Source organism: Mesoplodon bidens (genome assembly GCF_964165515.1).
Source record: "Mesoplodon bidens genome assembly, chromosome: 1".
Classification (NCBI taxonomy): domain Eukaryota; kingdom Metazoa; phylum Chordata; class Mammalia; order Artiodactyla; family Ziphiidae; genus Mesoplodon; species Mesoplodon bidens.
In genome coordinates this window covers 86,750,708-86,771,069 of record NC_138176.1, presented here as the reverse complement: position 1 = coordinate 86,771,069, position 20,362 = coordinate 86,750,708, and the positions used below count along the sequence as shown (strand labels likewise).

General features: G+C 36.4%; 1 protein-coding gene across 1 annotated transcript in view; it reads left to right on the top strand.

Annotated features, from left to right (window-relative positions):
- Positions 1 to 351: 351 nt before the first annotated feature.
- TNIP3 (TNFAIP3 interacting protein 3) overlaps positions 352 to 20,362 on the top strand; it is a 34,869-nt gene continuing 14,858 nt past the window's right edge. Inside the window, exons 1-7 of the mRNA XM_081250817.1 lie at positions 352 to 480; positions 3,676 to 3,756; positions 5,458 to 5,523; positions 6,871 to 7,050; positions 9,127 to 9,255; positions 13,784 to 13,903; positions 16,795 to 16,920. Of these exons, the coding sequence (XP_081106943.1) occupies positions 445 to 480; positions 3,676 to 3,756; positions 5,458 to 5,523; positions 6,871 to 7,050; positions 9,127 to 9,255; positions 13,784 to 13,903; positions 16,795 to 16,920 (738 nt within the window). The 5' untranslated portion in view covers positions 352 to 444. The remainder of the gene's footprint in view (positions 481 to 3,675; positions 3,757 to 5,457; positions 5,524 to 6,870; positions 7,051 to 9,126; positions 9,256 to 13,783; positions 13,904 to 16,794; positions 16,921 to 20,362) is intronic.

Genomic DNA, 20,362 nt, shown 5'->3' with positions numbered 1-20,362 from the left:
AGGAAAGACTTGGCTTGCCTAGGCTTTCTGTGGTAACTTCTTCCTCCAGTGGGAGAAACTGCCAGTAAGGGAAGAATGGCAATTTACATACCATAGCAAGGCTTATCTGCCTTGTGTGTTAGTCACAGCCTGCAGCTTGAGACATCCTGGGAAATCCCTATCTGGAAGAGAAGAAAAGTTATAATCACACTTGCTGTGCTTTTAATCTTATTCTGTATAATTCACATACAGAGTCACTGCTGTACATTTTCAGTGAAAAACTGTTGCTATTATTTTCTATCATCAGTTAACTATTTGTGTGGTATTTTAAAAATTATATATATATATTTGCTCTGACTTTAAAATAAACCATTAAGAGATATTTTCTTTGCTTTTTTCTTTCTGCTCTCCAAGACTCCAGGAAAACCAGCTTCCGTGGCACATTTCCTACAGTGCACAACTAGAATGAGTGGTACAGAAAGTTCTACTGAGCATGCAGAGGTAAGAACGCATTTCTAGGGGATGAATTGACCATATATATCAACAGCATTGCTAATGGTGAATTATGCAATGATTAATAAGAGTAGAAATGGCTAGTTTGCTTTCTTTAGCTAAGATCTGCTCTATATATTTCAAGAATGTTATTCAACAAAGGAAAAATATCTAGGTGACTAGTTACATTTCCTTTGACACCTCTGAGCTACATTTCTTCTTTTACAAAGTGAGAAATAAAATCTTGTCCTGTCAGTTTTTTAATTCTATGTGTTTCATATTTTGCTCTTGATTTCAAGGAATCTGGTTTAATGTAAAATGTAAAAAGAATATTATATTTGTGTGGTTAGAAATAAAAGCTATTATAGCAATAGAGTATCTATGGTAAAATACTTCTATATACGTAATTAATACCACAGTCATTGTTCTGTTACTGGTTACTGCAACAGATACTTATTAATTGAATGAATGAATGAAAGTGCTTTCTTAAAGATTTTTTTAGAGATAACTAAGATATAATAGGAAACTGAGACTTTTTGGTACATTTAGGTATTTAATTTAGCAGTCTCAGAACTTGGATCTTTTAGAAGTTGGTCTGGTTATTAGGTAGGGTAAATGAGAAATCAAGGTCCAAATACTTTGAACACAGATTACATTTTATAGGGAATAAATGTTCTTAAATGAGCCCTTAGAAGGACCAGTGACTAAAAATCTTTCTATGCCTTTATTAGCAACTGGGAAGCACAGCAAAAACAAGTGAAAAGTTTCCCCAAAACTTTGTATTTAATTGATTTTCTTTCATTTTAACGCACACCTAAGACATATGAATGGTGGTAAAATGTTGATTAATCCTCAGATAAATCCTTAGTGATACATTTTTGACTTATAAGCCATACCTATTGCTGTGCTTTCTTTGTCTTGCAGATTTAATATCTTTACTAAATCATTTTATAAATGATTTTTATAAAGTTATTTAAAAATACCTCATTTATAAGAAAATCAAGGGTCAAAATATTTCATAATTCTTTTCCAGAGAAAATTATATATGGAAAAAAATGCATACTATCTGATTACTCTTAATCTAGGTTCCCAGAAAGTAGGGTCATACAAATATTTGTTGGTCACAGATTTTGGGGTTTTTTTGGTCTATATCACAAATAGAAAAAAGACTGTTTGAGGACCTAAAATTCATATTCCGAAGCATGGTATGGAATGGAGGAATCTTGAACTTTAGTGTAACTCATGATAATCAGTGATATTTATTTACAAATAGAGGTGGGATAAATAGGTGGAGCACAGAGGATTTTTAAGACAGTGAAACTATTCTCTATGATACTACAAATGATAGATACATGTCATTACACATTCATCTAAATCCATAGAATATACAACAGCGAACCCTAATGTAAACTGTGGATTTGGGTGATAATGATGTGTCAATGTAGGCTCATCTATTAACAAATATACTACGCTGATGGGGGGTGCCAATAATGGGGAAGACTACCCATTTGTTGGGGCAATAGGTATGTGGGAAATCTCTATACTCTCCACTCAATTTTTCTGTGAACCTAGAGCTGCTTTAAAAAGTAGTCTATTAAAAAGAAGAAAGAGGTGCTATGGCTCCCTTTCAGAAATTCTGATCAGTGTTCAGGGTGCCCTATGTTTAGCAAGCTCCCAGGGTGATTCTGATGTGCTCTAGTGGTGAGAACCACTGGTCTAGAATCCAGTTTCACCAAACCTCTGCTTCACAGAGCTCAGGACACACTAAGTAGGGTTGGCTTACAGCATTCTCCAAATCAGAGATGCCTAATATTTAGCCTGTGTTGATCCAGGGTAAGTCCAATCCCTTGGAAGTCTTCCTAAAAAAGGGAAATCTCAATTGCAGGACCCAACATACTTGTCACCTGGAAATTGATGTCACTTCTGGCACTGGGCTAAACCACCGTGAGGTCAGAAGCAGGTATAATCATTCTGATTGTGTTGACCTACAGAAGAATGTCTCTTTTTAAATGCAGTCTTAGTTACACATGGATCTGAATAAGAAGTAGCTAAGAAAACTAAGAACAGCATCTATAGAGGTATATAATACCCTCGAATCCTAAAACATTGTGAGACAAAGGTAAATAGAGAAAAGATACAAAATAGTTTTATAAATCATTTCTAATGAAAAAAGTCCTTGAAATCCTATGATGATTGCAAAACAGCATTTCCTGTAACGTTTGTGGCAAAGACCAACATGTTTTGAAAATATTTCTTAATTGTTCATGAATACCCTTAAGCAATTTTGTGGTCCACAATAGCTATTGAGCCTGAAACTGAATAGGAGATTTAGGGACGACCCTCATCACCCCATTCATTGTATTACTTATATGACTCAGCCATGCATGGTTTTAAGACTATTGAATTAAAACAGAGAAAACAGTACTTAAGAGAACTTTGTTGATGGTCAATTTAGACAGATGTCAGGCAGTTTCCAGAGCTTTTGTGCTTTCTTTAAATGAATAATATTTTTTTAAAAAAAACTGAAAAGAAAGGTGGTTGATTTTTCACCATACCAATGATTTATTATTAATCTAAATTTGTCACCTAGTAGCTTTATACAAAGGGCTGGTGAAAATTACAAAATACCAGATAATCTATGCCCACCTCTATAACATAATCATAATGATGTTCATTGAGGTAGTTAATTTATTGTATTATTGTTTCAGAATCAATTTGTTGCCATTTAACTGTAGTGTGTTGGTCTTTTTTTCTTGGTGTTTCTATCACTTCTCTGAATTTTGCCAGGGCCACTCTTCAGATCATGGGTATGTGTACAAAAATGATTTTTTAGAAATGTTTACCAGGTAAATACCTAACATATATCCATGAAACTTACCTGATTTCTATATACATTCTACTCTGAATTTTCATTTTTTTGGAAAAGGATTGAAATCCAAATTCATAAAACCCTAATTTCTTGCTTGCCCATTATATAGATACATTTGTAATTTATTAGAGAATTATTTTGGTACTTAATTCATATAAAAGAGTCTAAAATAGAAAGTTTTTTCATCAACAGGTCTCTTTGAAGGACGATGGTGTGAGCATTATTATTGCTAAAATATTTTTATGAATTACAACATGAGAGTTTGTGAAGAGAAGAATTTCTCCTGTTTATAGACTATTCTGTTTCACTCTTTTTCTTTTTTTTTTTTTTTTAAGTGGACTCAATCATTGAGAAGAAAGAACTTAACAAATTCCCTTGAACAAAAGATAAGGTGCCTGGAAAAACAGAGAAAAGAGGTAATTTTGAAATATTAGTTGAAGCAACATGTGCCGTGGATTAATGCTGAGAATAAAATAGGCACCTAGTGCCTTTTATTTTTGTTATTGGGTCATAGTATTTATCTTAAGGATACTGGACTGCATTATTTTGAGAGCAAATACTTCTTTCTTATTCACCTAGATATCTCTTACTCGGTCTCTCAGTGCTTGTGCAAATGAATAAAAATGACAAAGCCATAAATCCAATAATTATAATCTTAATTTTTTTCAAAACTTAGACATTTCCTCCACATGGGCTAGGTGAGCTTATCATCTGTGCCCTTTATGCTGGGCACTTGACACACCTTGAAACTCAAACTGTCAGAGGCTTTATTGTATCATTGATTAGGTGCTATGACTTCATGAGTTGGGCATCTGACCAACAGGGGTTAAGGGGTTAAGCATTATCATAAAAGAAATTTGTTTTAAAGTGTCATTGGGAATGTGATGGATATTATTTTGAGTTCCGTTTTTCTGAGTTTAATGAATATTAGAATCTCTTTATTCTCCTTGACAGAGAAAGAGGTAAAAAGTTAACAATTGGCACTCTGTTGTCAATTTTGTAATTCCTTTTCAAAATCATTTTCTATGCTAGAGCCTTCGTGTTTTCTTCTATGGTTTCCTCTACCCTTCTTTGATACTGCATAAAATAGTGTGCCCTTCTGGAAAATTACTGAACTATAGCAGAGTAATGTTACCATAGCATAGAAATGTTAGTCCCTAAAATAACAACAGATCAGGGATCTTTACATAATAATATTATATAGTCTTATACTAAATAGTCATATCTATTTCCAGCATAAGAGTTACCTCACAACTGCCACTCCGGATTAGATATTTTGTTTTGTTATTGAGAGAAAGTCTTGCTACATTTTAGTCATTGTGACACTCTTCTCCATGTCTGTCCCATATTTATTGGTGTTGGAATTTCTCTTAATGTGGAAAATTGTGGACTTCCCTTACAAGAAAACTGAAAACAGGTCTTAGTGTTTTTTCTTTCATCTATTTGGCACACAGTTTTAAAACTTTCAAATTGTTTGCAGCCTAAATTGTTTCTAAATATTGTCTTACGACAAAACTATTATTCCCTGAAAAAGCTATGCTTTCAAAAAGGTGATATTATCCATTAGCTGAGTATATAATACAAATCATGTACCGATTTAAAAAAAAAAACACAGTATTGCAAGCAAATGATTATCAGTTAATTGAACTTGGAATTTTTTAATATAAATTCTACCTTTAAAAAGCTAGAAGAAATATTTCATTATAATAATGTAAGCACATAAAAATATGGAAAGGTTTGAAAAAAGGCCCTTCAAATAAATATTAATAACCCTTAGATAAAACCATTAATACTTACAATTTTTTATCAGATTCTGGTTAGATTAAACAAGAAGATGAAAATTCAAATAACTAAGCAAAGTTAGAAGTTGCTAATAAACTGTTCAACTGGCTAGTCAAGATATACCTAAGGCTTAATAGTTTTTCATATGTGAACCAATTATGAAAGGCGAATGTGTTCAATTAACTTATCCCAGATCTACCAGAACTTGGTGGAAGGAATACTGTCTTCACCCATGGCTTCCAAAGCCTTAGTAGCCTCGAAAAGTGATTTCATTTTGGCTAAATTTCCAAATGGGCAAAATCCTTTGTTGCTTTACCAAACTTTAATCATTTCAGCTCCTGGAAGTTAACCAGCAATGGGATCAGCAATTTAGAAGCATGAAAGAGTTATATGAAAGAAAGGTAAACACCTCTCTGTTTGGTATTTGCTTTCAATCGGTAATCTGGGGGAGACAAGTATGTGAAGATTCTCATTGACTTCAACTGCAGGAGATTTGTGGGTAGCCAGCTGTCTGTTGTAAAATGATGAGGGGGAGGGTGCTGAGTGCATTATTGGCCTCTCCGTACTGAAGATTAATGAACGAAGGAATGTGTCAGTGAATTGTCTTAAGCATGGCAAAAGAAAGGTACTAAATATAGCCCCCAGTGCTGTCTCTAGAGTTCTTGCCCACATTTATCATAGCTCACACAGTATCCTGGCCTCAGCTTTGTTACTAGCAGCCATAAAAACACAAGGTTATATGTGAGGTGAGAAATGGCTTAAAGTTCATATTTTTATGCAAGGCTACTTCTCTAATTCGTTATAGCATAAGCTGTTTTCCACAGAAAAAGAGACAAGCAGTGTTAACAGCGAAAGTGTGAGGGGAAGTGGGGAATCCCTTCTCTCCAAAGCATGTTCTCTGTCAAGACACTTTTGCTTTGGTGAGAAAGAATTCTTGGGGGAGGAAATATATTTTAAAGGGTAAAAGTCAGTTTATAATTTAAAACCTTTCCATGTTCTAAAAGAGAGGAAAGAGAAGGTAAACTCTCCAAAATAATTCAGAATCAAGAAACTTGACCACAAGTGAGTAATACATTAGTATTGCTCTTTTCTTCCTCATTTTGATACTCAGAGTATTAAATTTGGAAAGAGCAGGATAACGTTTCACTACACCAGGCCATGGTCAAGCCACCTTACAATATTCAGTCTGGACAGCTTTGGGATCTCCAAATTTTAAAGCACATGATCCCAGAGAAAATTGTTTAAGCTGCCTTCCTGAATGGCTTGCAGCTGCATGAAGACCCAGGGTTAACAATGGTCACAGTTCCCATTTTGATCAAGTGCCTGTCCCTAAGGCTTTTCTCACTGGACCCTTGTCACTCAGACGACTAATTTGGCATTTAGTAGCAGGTCAAATGCTGCAGGTTACTGATGAGTTAAAGGTCATGTCTTTTTTTCGGCAAGGTAGGCATATTCACTTATCCCCTATCCTTCGCTGTCCTTTTCAGATCAGATGAGGCACACCTTGCAAGCTGAGGATAGAATGACAAGCCTAGAAGGCTCCCGTAAGGTCTACGGGTTTATTTCCTCGAAAGTGGTGTGCTCTAGAGAAAGGAGGCTGGAGGCCGTTTTGGTGTTTGCTTTTTTTTCTTGTAGAGGAAACTTCTTTTTAAAAGCAAAAGACCCGATCTTGGTTTGGGGCGGTGGAAAGAAGAGCCACTCCCTAGGGGATGTCCAAGACTGAGCCAGTTCTGTCCCCGGGTGCTTAGGCTGGGAATAAATCCAGGGGGTTGTGGGCTTCAGGCGAGGTGTCTGCAGCTGTCTGTGAACCACTTCTACAGGTCGCAGGGCTGAAAACGAAACTGGACGCCGCAGAAAGCTTCCTAGGCACGCTGGAGAAGGCGCTGCAGCAGAGCCAGAGGGAGAGCGACCTGCAGCAGCGCGAGGAGGTGGGCGGGGATCGGGGAGCGACCTCCCCGCCCCCAGGAGCGCGCGGTAGCGGGTAGGGGGGGGTCCCCTGCCTCCAGACGGTTGAGAACCAACCGTTGATTCAAATCAACCCTCTGCAGAGTGGTGACCGATGGGCAAGGGTGTACGGGTTACGCAAGTCCCCAGAGCCAAAAATAGGGGCCACTTCTCTAGAATCAGAAGGCGGGAGGTGCCCGGCTCACTTCCTTCTTTGTCGCGCAAACAGGCAGACCTTAATTTGCCCGGCTCCACCCGCGGGGAGAACTGAGCCAGGGCTTTGGGGTATCTTTCTCCGACATTGCAGCCTAGGAGAAAATTCATTTTGCGTTTTTGCTTTTACTCATACTGATCATTTTTATTACCAGTGTTGATAATATGACAATTCCTTGTATTTGTACAGCTGCTTTTCAGCTTACAGAGAGCTTTACAAATAAGTATTACTTTTGTCATCTTAAAAATATAACATTTTTGAAAAGTATCTCACCCTCATCGTCTCATTTAACATCCTCAGCCCATCTGTGAGGAAACTTTTATTTTTGCCGTTTTAGAGATGAGAAGGCTGAGACGTAAGGCTTAGATGACTTAATGTCGATAATGTAGCACATGGAAAAATGGGACTTGAGCCCAGTCTCCAGATTGGAAGGCCCCTTTAATCCTCCTGAGAACTAGAAGGTGGCCATTGAGGTGATGGCCTCTCTTAAAATAGACTCCCGGTTTTACTTTTAGTTATGGGACTTCATGGATTTATAGAAAATGGGAGGAGGCCCTTGAGCTCTAATGGCCTCTCATTTTTTTCAGGCATGTTAGGAAAGAACGAGAAGGGTAGATTTTCTCAGGTGAAGTCTTGTGACTAATATTGTGATGCAGCAGCTGTATTTTAAAACGTGCACAAATCTTAAGGCAATGTCACAAATCAGTGCAGACATCATCAGTTCAAGTTCCCTTCCTTGCTTAGCAACTCCCTTTCTGCCACGTAAGATAAGAGTCCCTTTCGGTTCCATTTACATGCAGCACAGGAATCATGGTAATTTTTTCCCTATGCAGTTGGGACCATCTTCTTGTGGAAATAATTTTCTCTTAAACTATGCTAAGTTAGAAAAAGATTGGTACATTTTCTATGTGTACACATGGACCTCTTCTGTTTAAACAAAGGCAAAGAGAAGTGTTTTCACTTTTAAAGAAAACGACTCACCTAAAGTAGATTTCTTTAATCATTGTGATGGGAAATATTAGCTATTAAAATAATATACTTTAACGTATATCTTCGCTATTTCCTCATCTTGATTTACCTAAATTCCAGAATGTTTATTTTACGGGGTTAAAACTGCAGTCTCATTAAAAATTCAATTCACTCCACAAAAAGTTTACTGTCCAGAATATAAAATTAAGAGATAGGAGGCAGATGTTGTCTGAATCCAGAGCCTGTTATTGTCTAAGCCACTGACCTTGCTTCAGTTACTTAAAACACTGGATTCCTTGAAGGTGATCTGAAAAGTGGAGGAGTGATGTCAGTTGGACTAGCTCATCTCTACCTTTTAAAAGTAATCATCAGAACAATACAGTGCTCTGAATAATTATCTGTGGTGAAATGTCTTGTTGCCTGAGGTTTTATCTTTTATCCTCTTCTTTGTCTCTCACCAGTCCTGAATGATGCAGGATTAGGCTTTGAGATATTTGGTATTTTTTGTTGCAATGACACTTTGCATATTAGAACTTTCAGTTATTTTTAGTGAGTCACTCTTTCATCACCTTGTAAGAGTGCATAGCAAGTACCTTTTTCTGCAGACCCATTTGACCCTTGAAAGTGAGGAGTGGGGATTTTGATAGCTTGTTCTGGGGTCACAAAACTTAGTAGCAGTAAGGATAACATAAAGATTTCTTCTATCCTCATCCTGACCTCCACCCAGAGATTATTGCTCAAATGGAATGTTAAGTGAAAATCTAGCAGGTCCTGTTTTTTGTTTGTTTGTTTGTTTTTTATTTCAGAAGTATTCCTACAATATCGTCTCATCTGAATTTTATTGATTTTGAATTTGTTTTCTTGCTTTCTACTTCAGAAGGAAAAGGAGAGCCTAAATGAAGAATTACATGAATTGAAGAGAGAGAATAAGCTTTTGAAGGAAAAAAACGCTCTCGCGAACCAGAAGAAACAACATTTTGAATGTGAAATAAAACGCCTCAATAAGGTATCAGGCCAGGTGAAGCTGGAGAGACCAAATGAGAGGTTTCTGTATAAAGAGCACTTTCTGGGCTGAGGCTCACAGCAAAATCCACACTGCAATGCAGCTCAGTCTCGGGGGCTTGCACGGAGGTCTCTGTAACTGCATAAATCACTCCTATCTGCTTCGTTCAGCCATACTTGGCTAAGAATTTTTTTGGGAATTCATGTCTCTGCAAAGAATTGTCATTAAAGAAAGAGATAAGGAGAAAGTATAGAAGAGAGTAAGAACTTTTTTTTTGGTAGTTCAAAGAACCACATAAAGCAAGTGGGTGTTTGCGAATAGTAGCGTTATCTCTTGATCAACCGCAAAAGTTTCCTGAGGAAAACAGGCTGCTCTTTAAAATCATCACTGTGGAGCTGCTGAGTGTAATACAGACTATATGGAAGCAGGCTAAATGCCAAATCCAAAAATGAGATGGCGGCCTTCCTGAGAAAAAGCCTAAAACTCACCTTTAATGGGGGCTTGGGGAGTACTGTGTAGGTCTATTAAGAAAATGCTGGTGATTTAATGCCTTTGCTCCAACAACTATTCAAAGGAGCTACCTGTGAATTGCTGCAAAAGGACGACGTGTGTGTGTGTGTGTGTGTGTGTGTGTGTTGTTTTAATGGACTAAACCTTAATTCTCTTGGGGGGAGGGATCGCTGACTTGTTCAGGGAAAAAAATTAAATCCTTTGCTGTTGACTTTTTCAAGAGCCACGTCGTATGTGGACCATAGTAATACTTGTAGTACATGGTTGAGTTGAGATGGTCATCTCTCAGGCTAGATATTTCTTGACCAAAGTGACAGAAATTATCTTCTAAAAAAAGAGTAGGTGGTTGACTGGCCTTAAACACGTGCTCAGTGCTTGCCTTTGGGACCGTGTGCCATCTTGTAGTTAAGTAGTGTTCAGAGGTGTAACTTAAATATCCCCAAAGTGTTAACTATATGCCTGTATGGTTGACAGGGTGCTTTACAAATGTGATGCTATGTTTGATCTATTTATGGGGCAAGTTATTTTTCAGGAGAAAATGAGAAATTGGAGATTGACTTCGTAAACAATGTACTTATCTGTCGTTTAAGAGAGAAAAACAATGTTCAGAGATACAAATTCAGGGCAAATGAATTTTCTGTCTTAATCACTGCTGGAAATCCTTTGCAAATGAATTAGAGGAACTGACATTAATTGAGATTATATTTGAAATCTCTCCCATTTTTGATATGTTATTACTTATCAGTTTTCTTCTGTTCTCTATTTCTATAAATGTAGGCACAAGGATATAAAGCCTGTAGAAATTAAAACAGCCAAGAACTCTGTTTTTTACTCAAACCCATGTATAACCTTCATTTTTGTGTAGGTGTGTTTATAGAAAATTTTTCTAAATTAGTAAAAACTTTAAAACTCATGATTTAATCATAAAATCTCAATGAGAAAAATTAATTTGAGTAAAATTCAGAGCTTGTCATCTTCTCAAAGAGGATTTTTCTGGTTATCTTAATTAAAATTACATACGCCACTTCTAATATTTCCTATTTTAATATTTCCTTGGAATTCATTGCATTCTAGTATATGCATAATGTCTCATATATATTATCTTAATTGTTTCCTGTCTCCCAATCTTGATTATAAGCTCCATGTGGGCAGGATATTTGCAGGGCAGACTTCTCTCCTAGGCAAGGTGGACACAGTATTGAGGGCCCACAATACTTATAGTGGCCCATTAATATGCTTAATTTCTCTTAAAGTCAGAGGAAAAAAACTAAAGTATGAGGTTGAAAAAACATTTTCCTATTAATATTAACATATTCATCTTTGTAAGAATGCAATTATAATATATAATTTTACTACATATTTATTTGGAGGAAGGGACTCACAAAGACAACAGTCATAATGGGGCCCTGAGTTTCTCTATTTTGTTCACTGCTACATTCCAAGTGCCTTGAACAGGGCCTTGCTCATAATATGTTCTTAAATATTTGTTGACTGGATGAATGGATGAATTAACTAATTAATGTAATTTGCTGGTACATAATATGTTCAGTAGCCAATTTTGGCCCTGAGATTCATGCTTTAATAGGAATAACACATTACTTATGAGTAGTAAGAAAAAATAAAAGTACTTTAAGCCAGAAAAGATTTCATCTCACACATCTATACCTTCAACTGTCACTTTAAAAACATAGATAGAAAGTGGTGAGCTACAAAGAGATTTTTTTTTCTCATTTTTTCTTATTTAGTGCAAAGAGATTTTTTTCTCATTTAGGTTTTTTCTCATTTAGTATTAGTGTCTAATGAAATGTAAGAAATTATTATTTTACAGTATAGATTTTTCTTCTGTTCTCTTTTACCACTGTAATAAATAGAAGTTACTCAAAATGATGATTTGGGTAGCTAATTGTGCACACCATTCATCACAGCATGGAAATTTGGGGTCCACTCTGCTTGCACAAACCCACTGCCTCTGACCCGGTCTCAGCAGAAATTGGTAGCATGTCACCTTAGCAATTAACATATGGTTTTCAGAAGTTCACACAACTATGTGTACTGAATTTTACTTATTTGCTTTGAGGGAGATACCTAAGGGCATTGTTTTCATCAGGTTCTTGACAGAGAAGCCAGATGTTTGATCAAAGTGAGAGAAATTACCTGAGGCTAGTCAACCAGGGCCACCCATGGGCAAAATTGATGTGTCTGACATCTTGCCATTGTGAGATGGGTAGATCTGTTTAGTATATCTGTGCTTATGGTAAACTGCTGCTCTGGAGTAGGTTACAGGTGTTTGTTCAAGGAAGTTGGAAAACCCCAAGATGGAATAAATGTCTACTAGACTCACCTTTCATTTATGACTCATTTGGAAAATTTCTAGAGGTCTGAATAGCATGAAAGGTAGATCAGAAAATTCAAATATTACAAGACCTACAAAAGTAGTCTATTCATAGCTGTAGGATATAGAACCAGCATATTTGATTATCTTGACTCACTTGGCTCACCCCACCCTAGATTCTATTACTAGTGACACATTTTTTAAAAATATAACTATTATGATAATACCTAGAACTATGTAGCTTAGCAATAAATTCTAACAAAACATAAATTATTAAACAACTTCTGTTCTCTAATAATTCTTGGAGGAAGAAAAAAGTTCTTGTTTTTCTTACAACTTCCTGAAAAATGATATTTACATCAGGCTAAACTATAAGACATTCTATTAGGAAATTTCTAATCTTAACTATGCATATTTAAGACCTTAAATTTGCTTTTCTTTTCTATCCTTATGACTATATTGTATAGTAATGCAGGGAAGTGAGTTACTAATAGAATCATCAAATGAACACCACTGAAGCTACTAAAGAAATACAGAGGCAGTAAAGTCTTGGAGCTTTGGAAGTGAACCTTTTCTATTTGTATAGAGGACTCATTTGATAATGAGCAAGTAGTCATATTGTGTGTGGGCTCTGAGACCACAACAGGATGAGGTATGTCTGTCACAATTTTTGGTGGCCGTTTTATTTAACTCATCATGAGCCAAGAGTCTTCAGAATAGAGACAATGTCTTTCATATAATCTGAAAAAGTATAGTATATGTAAGAGTGCCATGGAATTATGAGTAAGGATGATGATCTGGTTGGCAAATCTAAGTGTCTCTTATTTGCTTCACTTCCTCACCCCATGGTGAAAACACCAAGTTGTACTACATGTCAAGAAAGGAGAGCACTCTCTCCACCCTCTAGTGGGTTAATGGGTGTTTTATTGGAGAATAAATATGACTGTGTCTGGGCCAAGGCATGTTATGCTGAAGGAGTACAGAGCAGAACCGTACAACAATGGATAATGAATCTGCCTGGGTTCCCATTTATGTGAGTTTCCCTCTCTCCTGTAAGGGACGTGGTTATATAGCAGAAATATATTATTCAAAATGTCATTTAATAAGGGTATATGTATATGTATAGCTGATTCACTTTGTTATAAGCAGAAAGTAACACACCATTGTAAAACAATTGTACTTCAATGATGATATTCTTTTTAAAAATGTCATCTGAGAGCAGGAGCATCAGCTTTTGAGGAATGCAGATTCTCAGACCCTGCTTCCAGAGATACTGATTCAGGATCCTTGGAGGCAATGCCCAGGCATGGGCATGTTTGCTACCTCTCCAGGTGATTCTGATGCTCCCTGAAGTTTGAGCCTTACTGATGGAGCATATATTTGACTGAAGCAGACTCTAGAGAAAGGCTATGTATCTGTTTTCCACTCATGATTGGCTAGGTGGAAGGGGCTCTAACACCAAAGCCTTCTCAAGTAACAATGAGAGTTGAATAGCATAAGCACCATCATGGAGAAAAGACGGAAATTCTGAAAAAAATGCATTTATGAAGAAAGTTACTCAGTGATGAAAGTAGCATTAAAAATGAAATTCTACCTTATGAGTGCATTTGAGATGACTGTAAGAATTGTAGAGAAATTCATATGATGTGGCAACTCTCAGGTCAACAGTGTGCTTATCTTATAACACAGGCTCTTCAGGATGCCTTGAAAATGGAGTGTTCTTCATCTCCTGAGGACTGTTTGGGGAAGTCTGAAATGGAGTGCAGCCATGAGGAGATGAGAACAGAAATGGAAGTTCTCAAACAGCAGGTGAGAAGTTGACAGTGGAGCGGTCATGTGGAGAACTTAGGGCCCACTGTTCATGCTGCTTTAGCCATTTCTGGAAGTCCTCCTATTCAAAACATGTCAAAGGTTTTTGCATGTATTTTAATTAGAATTACCTAATTTTAAAGCTTTATGGGAAAATATAGATAAGCTAGTCCAACTCTCACACTTTATAAAAGAGAAAATTAAGTTTCAGATGGATTAAGTGGCTCGCCCAAGATCATACACTTAAAAAGGGGGCATGCTAATTAACCTTTTAGTGAAATTCTATTAGCACTGGGTCTACAGGGTTTCATGTAGACATGATTTATTTTGAAGACACTATTAACCCAAACTCTGGACCTTTTCAGAAAATGGTAGCAGCCGGGCTATTATTCTGTAGCTGCAGGCCTCTGGGCTTTTGAACAATGAGGGCAGTTTAAAAGGGAATACTCTGCACTGATCATAGTCACTGAAGAGCCAGGTCTGTTCATCTATCCCTATGTACAGATGGCACCACCTAGGAATTTACTGATGTACAATGGTTTCCTCCTCTTAACTCACCCAACTTCACTCACTGTTTCCAAGTGCACAACAAGAGTAAAGGATGCTCTCTCTAAGCTTCTGCATGCACCAGCAACACAGGGCTGTGGGGATATAGCACTGCCTAAACTACTTGAGTCTAATTTTAGTTCAGCCAGCTGGAGCTGGCTTAGCTGAGGAGCCACCCATGCATATCACATCTCTTTTCCTGTAAGAGGTTAAATAAACTAATATAAGCAAAGGGCTGGAACAGTTCAAAGTGATATTGATAAGTACAGGAAATATAGGAATTCCAATCCCAGAAGCACACATTGTCAGTAATATGTTAGCAATGGCAGGGGCAGGGGATAGGGTGACACAGAACAAAGAGACAAGAAGTATTATTTTCTGATGCCCCTGGGTATGACTTGTTGGCTGTTTTGCTCTGAACAAGTGCCAATTACAAGGATTCCTGATGCAGTACAAGGAAGAATAGAGCAATTGTGATATTGTTGTTGTTATTTACTTTATTGTTATTACTTCATAGGAAGTAACCTATCTATAAATCTAAAAAATTCAGGACATTTGACATAAAGTTGGATTTTCTCTTCTATCAACTCAGTTTGAAATAATCTGCTTCATTACATTCAGGATCAAATATACAGCTTGAAAATAGACCCATGGAAAGAATAAGTATATAATCAGAGTGTTAAAACTGCCAAATTCTCAGCCCCTAAAGTACCACTGGCGCTAGCCAGGATTCCTCTGAAAAAGGTATTGCTTACGTTCAGACACCTGAGTCATCTTCAGTGCTCCCATATAATGTACAGCACATGCGAGAGAGTTGCTCTTACACATGTTTACAGTAAAGGTTTAATTCGTATTTGATACAGAAAATGGCAGGTATTCTTCTTCTCATAAACCCCAAGAGTAGACCAGAATCCATCTCCTTCGTTTCTGTATGACCCTTTTGCTAGCTTTCAGCATTCACATTTTAACTGTGCACATTTCTAATTGGGTACCCACAATCATTACATCACCAAGTGCTGCTTGAAACCCTAAAGGATTTAAATTCACAAAGAAACTGAGCTCGAATCTCGGCCATCTAAGTGATGAAATCGCTATCAGTGTTGTGTTTGATAAAGAGTGTCCATCTGTTCTAATCAGATGGACTTCTCCCACTTCAGATGCCTCTGGTAATTATTTACAGAGCATTGGTTTAACTGTGTCTGGATTTGAACCTCAGCTCTCAACAAAAAAAAAAAAAAAAAAAAAAAAAAAAAACAGCCCCAAACAAAATGTCAGCTTGGCTGGGTATAGTTCCCTTGCAACCTTCTGGTGAATAAAGCCTTGAAATTAAATATGTATATCTGCATCTAGATCCATGCAAAATGTTTAATTCCCCCCCCTTGCCTATTATATTTTGTTCTATTATTATTGGCTTAAAATTGATAATCCTTTAGTTAAAATTTGTTGCACTGTTGCTGATGGTGGTGCAATGTGCATTAACTTTAATAGACAAAATCTAGCTACTAGGTTCCCATGTAATTTGTAGTTTAAATCTGGTTTTAGAGGAAATCCTTTGCTTCATTTCTTAAGTTTCGTTTGTTTTCATAACTCCACATTCTACTCTCCAAGCCATCAGCCAACACTACACCAATTAAAACAACAATAATTAAATCTGTTTTGGGGGGGTTGTTTTGATTACTTTTCTGGAATATTTGGAGTACCTCTTGAGAGGCATTCCACTAGAATGTTACTCTTTTTTATGATATACTCCCACAATTACTTATAAAGGCCAACTCTGGTGAATATCTTTCAATAAACATGCTTTGCTCTCCCACATACATGAGCCTTTCATTTCTATCTTGTGCTAAACTTATAATTTATATTTAGAAACTTTGGCTTATCAGTACTTAGTGGCTTCACTTAGCAGCTATTGTCAGTAAACTCTTTCAGAACTTCAAGCAATATTTATACATCAAAGTCTTGTTTTAGAGATGCATGATTTGCTCCAAAACAGTGAAACTTAACACTGATGGGGTGGGAGGAGCAAGGCTTCATCACAATAGTGGAATATGCAATAAAAAATTGGGGAGGAGAATTATTTTCAAAATATCCATGTTATTACTTTACTTATGAATTTCTGATATATGCTCAAGGAGAAAAAAGTTGAGAACTGCCATTATAAACAAAGTGAAAGGTAAAATTATAGTAATATGTATCAAGATAGAGCCCCACCATAAAGAAATATTCATGAAAAGAGGACAGGAATGTCTCAGATTGGACAAACCCAGATAGCACCTCTCCGGAACTCATTTATATGGCTTAAGAGAAAAGGAAGCTAGCAGTAACAGTAAGTTAATATTTCCTAGGTGCAAATATATGAAGAAGACTTCAAAAAGGAGCGATCAGACCGAGAAAGACTTAATCAAGAAAAAGAGGAGCTACAGCAAATTAATCAAACTTCTCAAACCCAGTTGAACAGGCTGAATTCTCAGGTATAAGTCCAATAATCTTTGCCATCACGTATGTATTTTATTTTTATTTTCTCATTTAAAAATCTAGACATTTTGGCTTCTGTTAATTGCCGTTGGATTTTTTTTTTTTGAGAGATTAGCACCTGGGATGAAATCATTCTTAAACAATCTTGTAAAGAAGATGAAAATGACTAGAGATTTCTTTCATCTTAAGTATATTAAGGAGTTTTCCAAGAAATTGGATTCCAAAGTCTTTTATAAAATCCAGTTCTTTTGATCTTTTTCTCATAATATTTATCTTGGTAGAATGGGAGTTGGAACTACCTAGCACTCAAATTCAAAGCCAAAACACTCTAGTACAGTGAAGTTGTTTCTAAATTTTTATCATTTTCTTTGAAGGGCTATGTTGGAATGTTCCTGTCTTCTAAAAACATACATACTAAATGTCATTTATATACCTAGTGAAACCAAGAATTTTGTTCAGTGGGTTCCCAGATTTAAAGTAACTGGAGTGCTCTCAAGGAAGCCAGATAATGTTAGCCACTTTATTAGAATAGAATATTAAATGTAAGCATACTAAAATTAGGTGCAATAGAATTTATTAAACATAGACTCAGGAATTTGCCATGATGGGTAAATATTGATGTTAATGAGGGAAATGTAGCTAACACAAATTTGGCTTAAGAAAAAACAATGAACTATGAAATTTTTCATTTGCAAAATTATGCAGTGTTTTTCAATAAATAAGGAATTGTTGTGGGACAGGCTGTGACAGCTCTGTAGCTTCAAGATTCTTAGTCTTAGAAGAGATTTTAAACTCTTTGTCATCACCTTCTTCCTAATACAAAGTAGATTGTGAGTTAATTTTAGTTTCTTCTTTGACATCTTTTTTAAGGATTAACTTTAAATTCCTAGTTTTACATGGAGAATTATTTGGCAGAACCATTTCCTTTCTAAGAAACTGGAAGGAATAAAATAACGGTAAAAATATAATACAATGCTTTTTCTGAAAATAATTCATGCAACATACTTTTACAACAGTGGGTGAGAAAATGTTCTGATCGTTTTTGGTGAGAAAATCACTGTCTCAATTTGTATGCCTTACATGCAAAGCTGCCTTAATTTTTTTGAAGTTGTCACTGCACAAATCATTTTACTTCCTGACGTGTTTTAATTTTATTCATTCTACTACATTAAATTCAGATTGATGATAAATATTTGTCTAGACTGACAATGTTCTTACCTTTATAAAAGCTGTAGTACAGCCCGAAACATACAACCAGATACTTACATTATAGACTATAATTCACAGAAATTTTCATTCCCATGTCATCTGTAATTTTTGATTGATATCAAAAAATAAATGTATTGTCTAATTACAGTACAGTATAACTGCTTATGAACTAGGGGAGGATCCTAGTGATATGCTAAAACTATCAAAATTTTCTTTATAATGATAATCCAAGCATTTATTCTTCAAAAGTCTCATTTACTCAGGTGAAAGGAAGACAGAATTCACCAGATGTAATAGATGGTTTAACAATCTATGTTAAATGTATTAACAGCAGATTAAATGCCATGATAGAATAGGCATTACCTTATTTGAGTAGCATATTACCAGTGGTCCAAATGGACCACTTGACCAAAGGAATTTTTAGGTCAAATCGATCTGCCACTAGTTGCTTACATACCAGAGTTTATTCTTCCTATCATGAAGGACATTTTAAAGCAATGACTGGTAAAACAGTCAGTGTGGTGAAGTGAAAGATACTTAGGAGATATTTAAGGATAAAAGCCCAATGTTCATGCCTGCTTTGACAATCAGTGAGGACCTTGAGCAAATATTCAACCTTTCTGTTCTTTCTTTTCTTCTCTGTAAAATGACAAAGTTGGAGTAGATGATCTCTAAAATGTTTCTTATAACTCTAAAACCTCTGTCTCTAAAAAGAAGTTGCTTAACCTCTCTTAGCATTCTCACCTGTAAAATATAGATAATGATACCTACCTCATGACTTCGCAAAGTTGTTCTCAGGGTTAAGTGAAAAAAAATCTATGCAGAAACATCTAGTTCAAGTAATGGCTCACAGGTATTTCATAAATACTCTGTTGGAAGGGAGAATTTTTAATAGTTTCATTTAGTTGTATAATTAGCCTGCCACATTTGGTGCCTCGTAATCTAATTTTGATGCTTTCTTTCTGCAAGGCATTTTGCTATATGCTGTGAGGGAACTAAAAAAAGATCCATTCTATTAAAAGACTCACAAGATAATGAGGGGGACATATATAGTCTGTCCTCATCATTTTTGCAGATTCCATTTTTGTGAATTTGCCTACTCACTAAAATATATTTGTCACCCCAAAATCAATTCTTGTGCCACCTTTAAGGTCATTTGTGAACTTGTACAGAGCAGCAAAGTACTTGAGCTTCCTGACACACTTGTTCCCAGTGGAGGTCCAACAGGTGATGCTGTCTTCTTCTTTCAGATCTCATACTGTAAAAAGTGTCCTTTTCATGGTCTATATAGTGCCACATTTTTCACATATTTGTGCTTTTTGGTGGTGATTTCACTTTTTTAAAATAAATTTATTCTATTTTATTTTTGGCTGCGTTGGGTCTTCGTTGCGGCATGCGGGCTTTCTCTAGTTGTGGCGAGCGGGGGCTACTCTTTGGTGTGGTGCGCGGGCTTCTCATCATGGTAGCTTCTCTTGTTGTGGAGCATGGGCTCTAGAGCACAGGCTCAGTAGCTGTGGCCCACGGGCTTAGTTGCTCCATGGCATGTGGGATCTTCCCAGACCAGGGCTCAAACCCATGTCTCCTGCATTGGCAGGTGGATTCTTAACCACTGCACCACCAGGGAAGCCCCCGGTGATTTCATTTTTTTTAAATGTCCCCCAAGCATAGTGCTGAAGTGCTGTCCAGTGTTCCTGAGCACAGCAAGGCTGTGATGTGCCTAATGGAGAAAAGGCATGTGTCAGATAAGCTTCATTCAGGGATGAATATAGCACTATTGGCCATGAGTTCAATGTTAATGGGTCTATAATATTTATTAAATGAGGTGTCTTTAACAGAACACACATAAAACAAAATTATGTATTGATTGATTTACAAAAATGGTATGACCAGAAGCTGGTAGGAACCTAAGCCTGCATTTCCCTGGGAGAAATGGTGCAGTGTTTGCTACTTCAGTGTCCATAGTGACTTTATAGAGCATAACTACTGTGAATCATGAGAACTGACTGTACATAGCACACATTAGACTATAAAAAGTCATATAGTAAATGTAAAATGCTATCTATATGAGAGGACCAAAGGAGAGAATAATTCTGATAGGTAGGACTTGGAAAGGTATCATAGAGTAGGGGACATTTGACCTTGCTTTATAGGGATGTAGGGATGACAATAGCATAACTAAAGAGTCCAAAGAAAACCAGCTTTCCCTAGTTGTGTCAGTTGTTGGGGTAA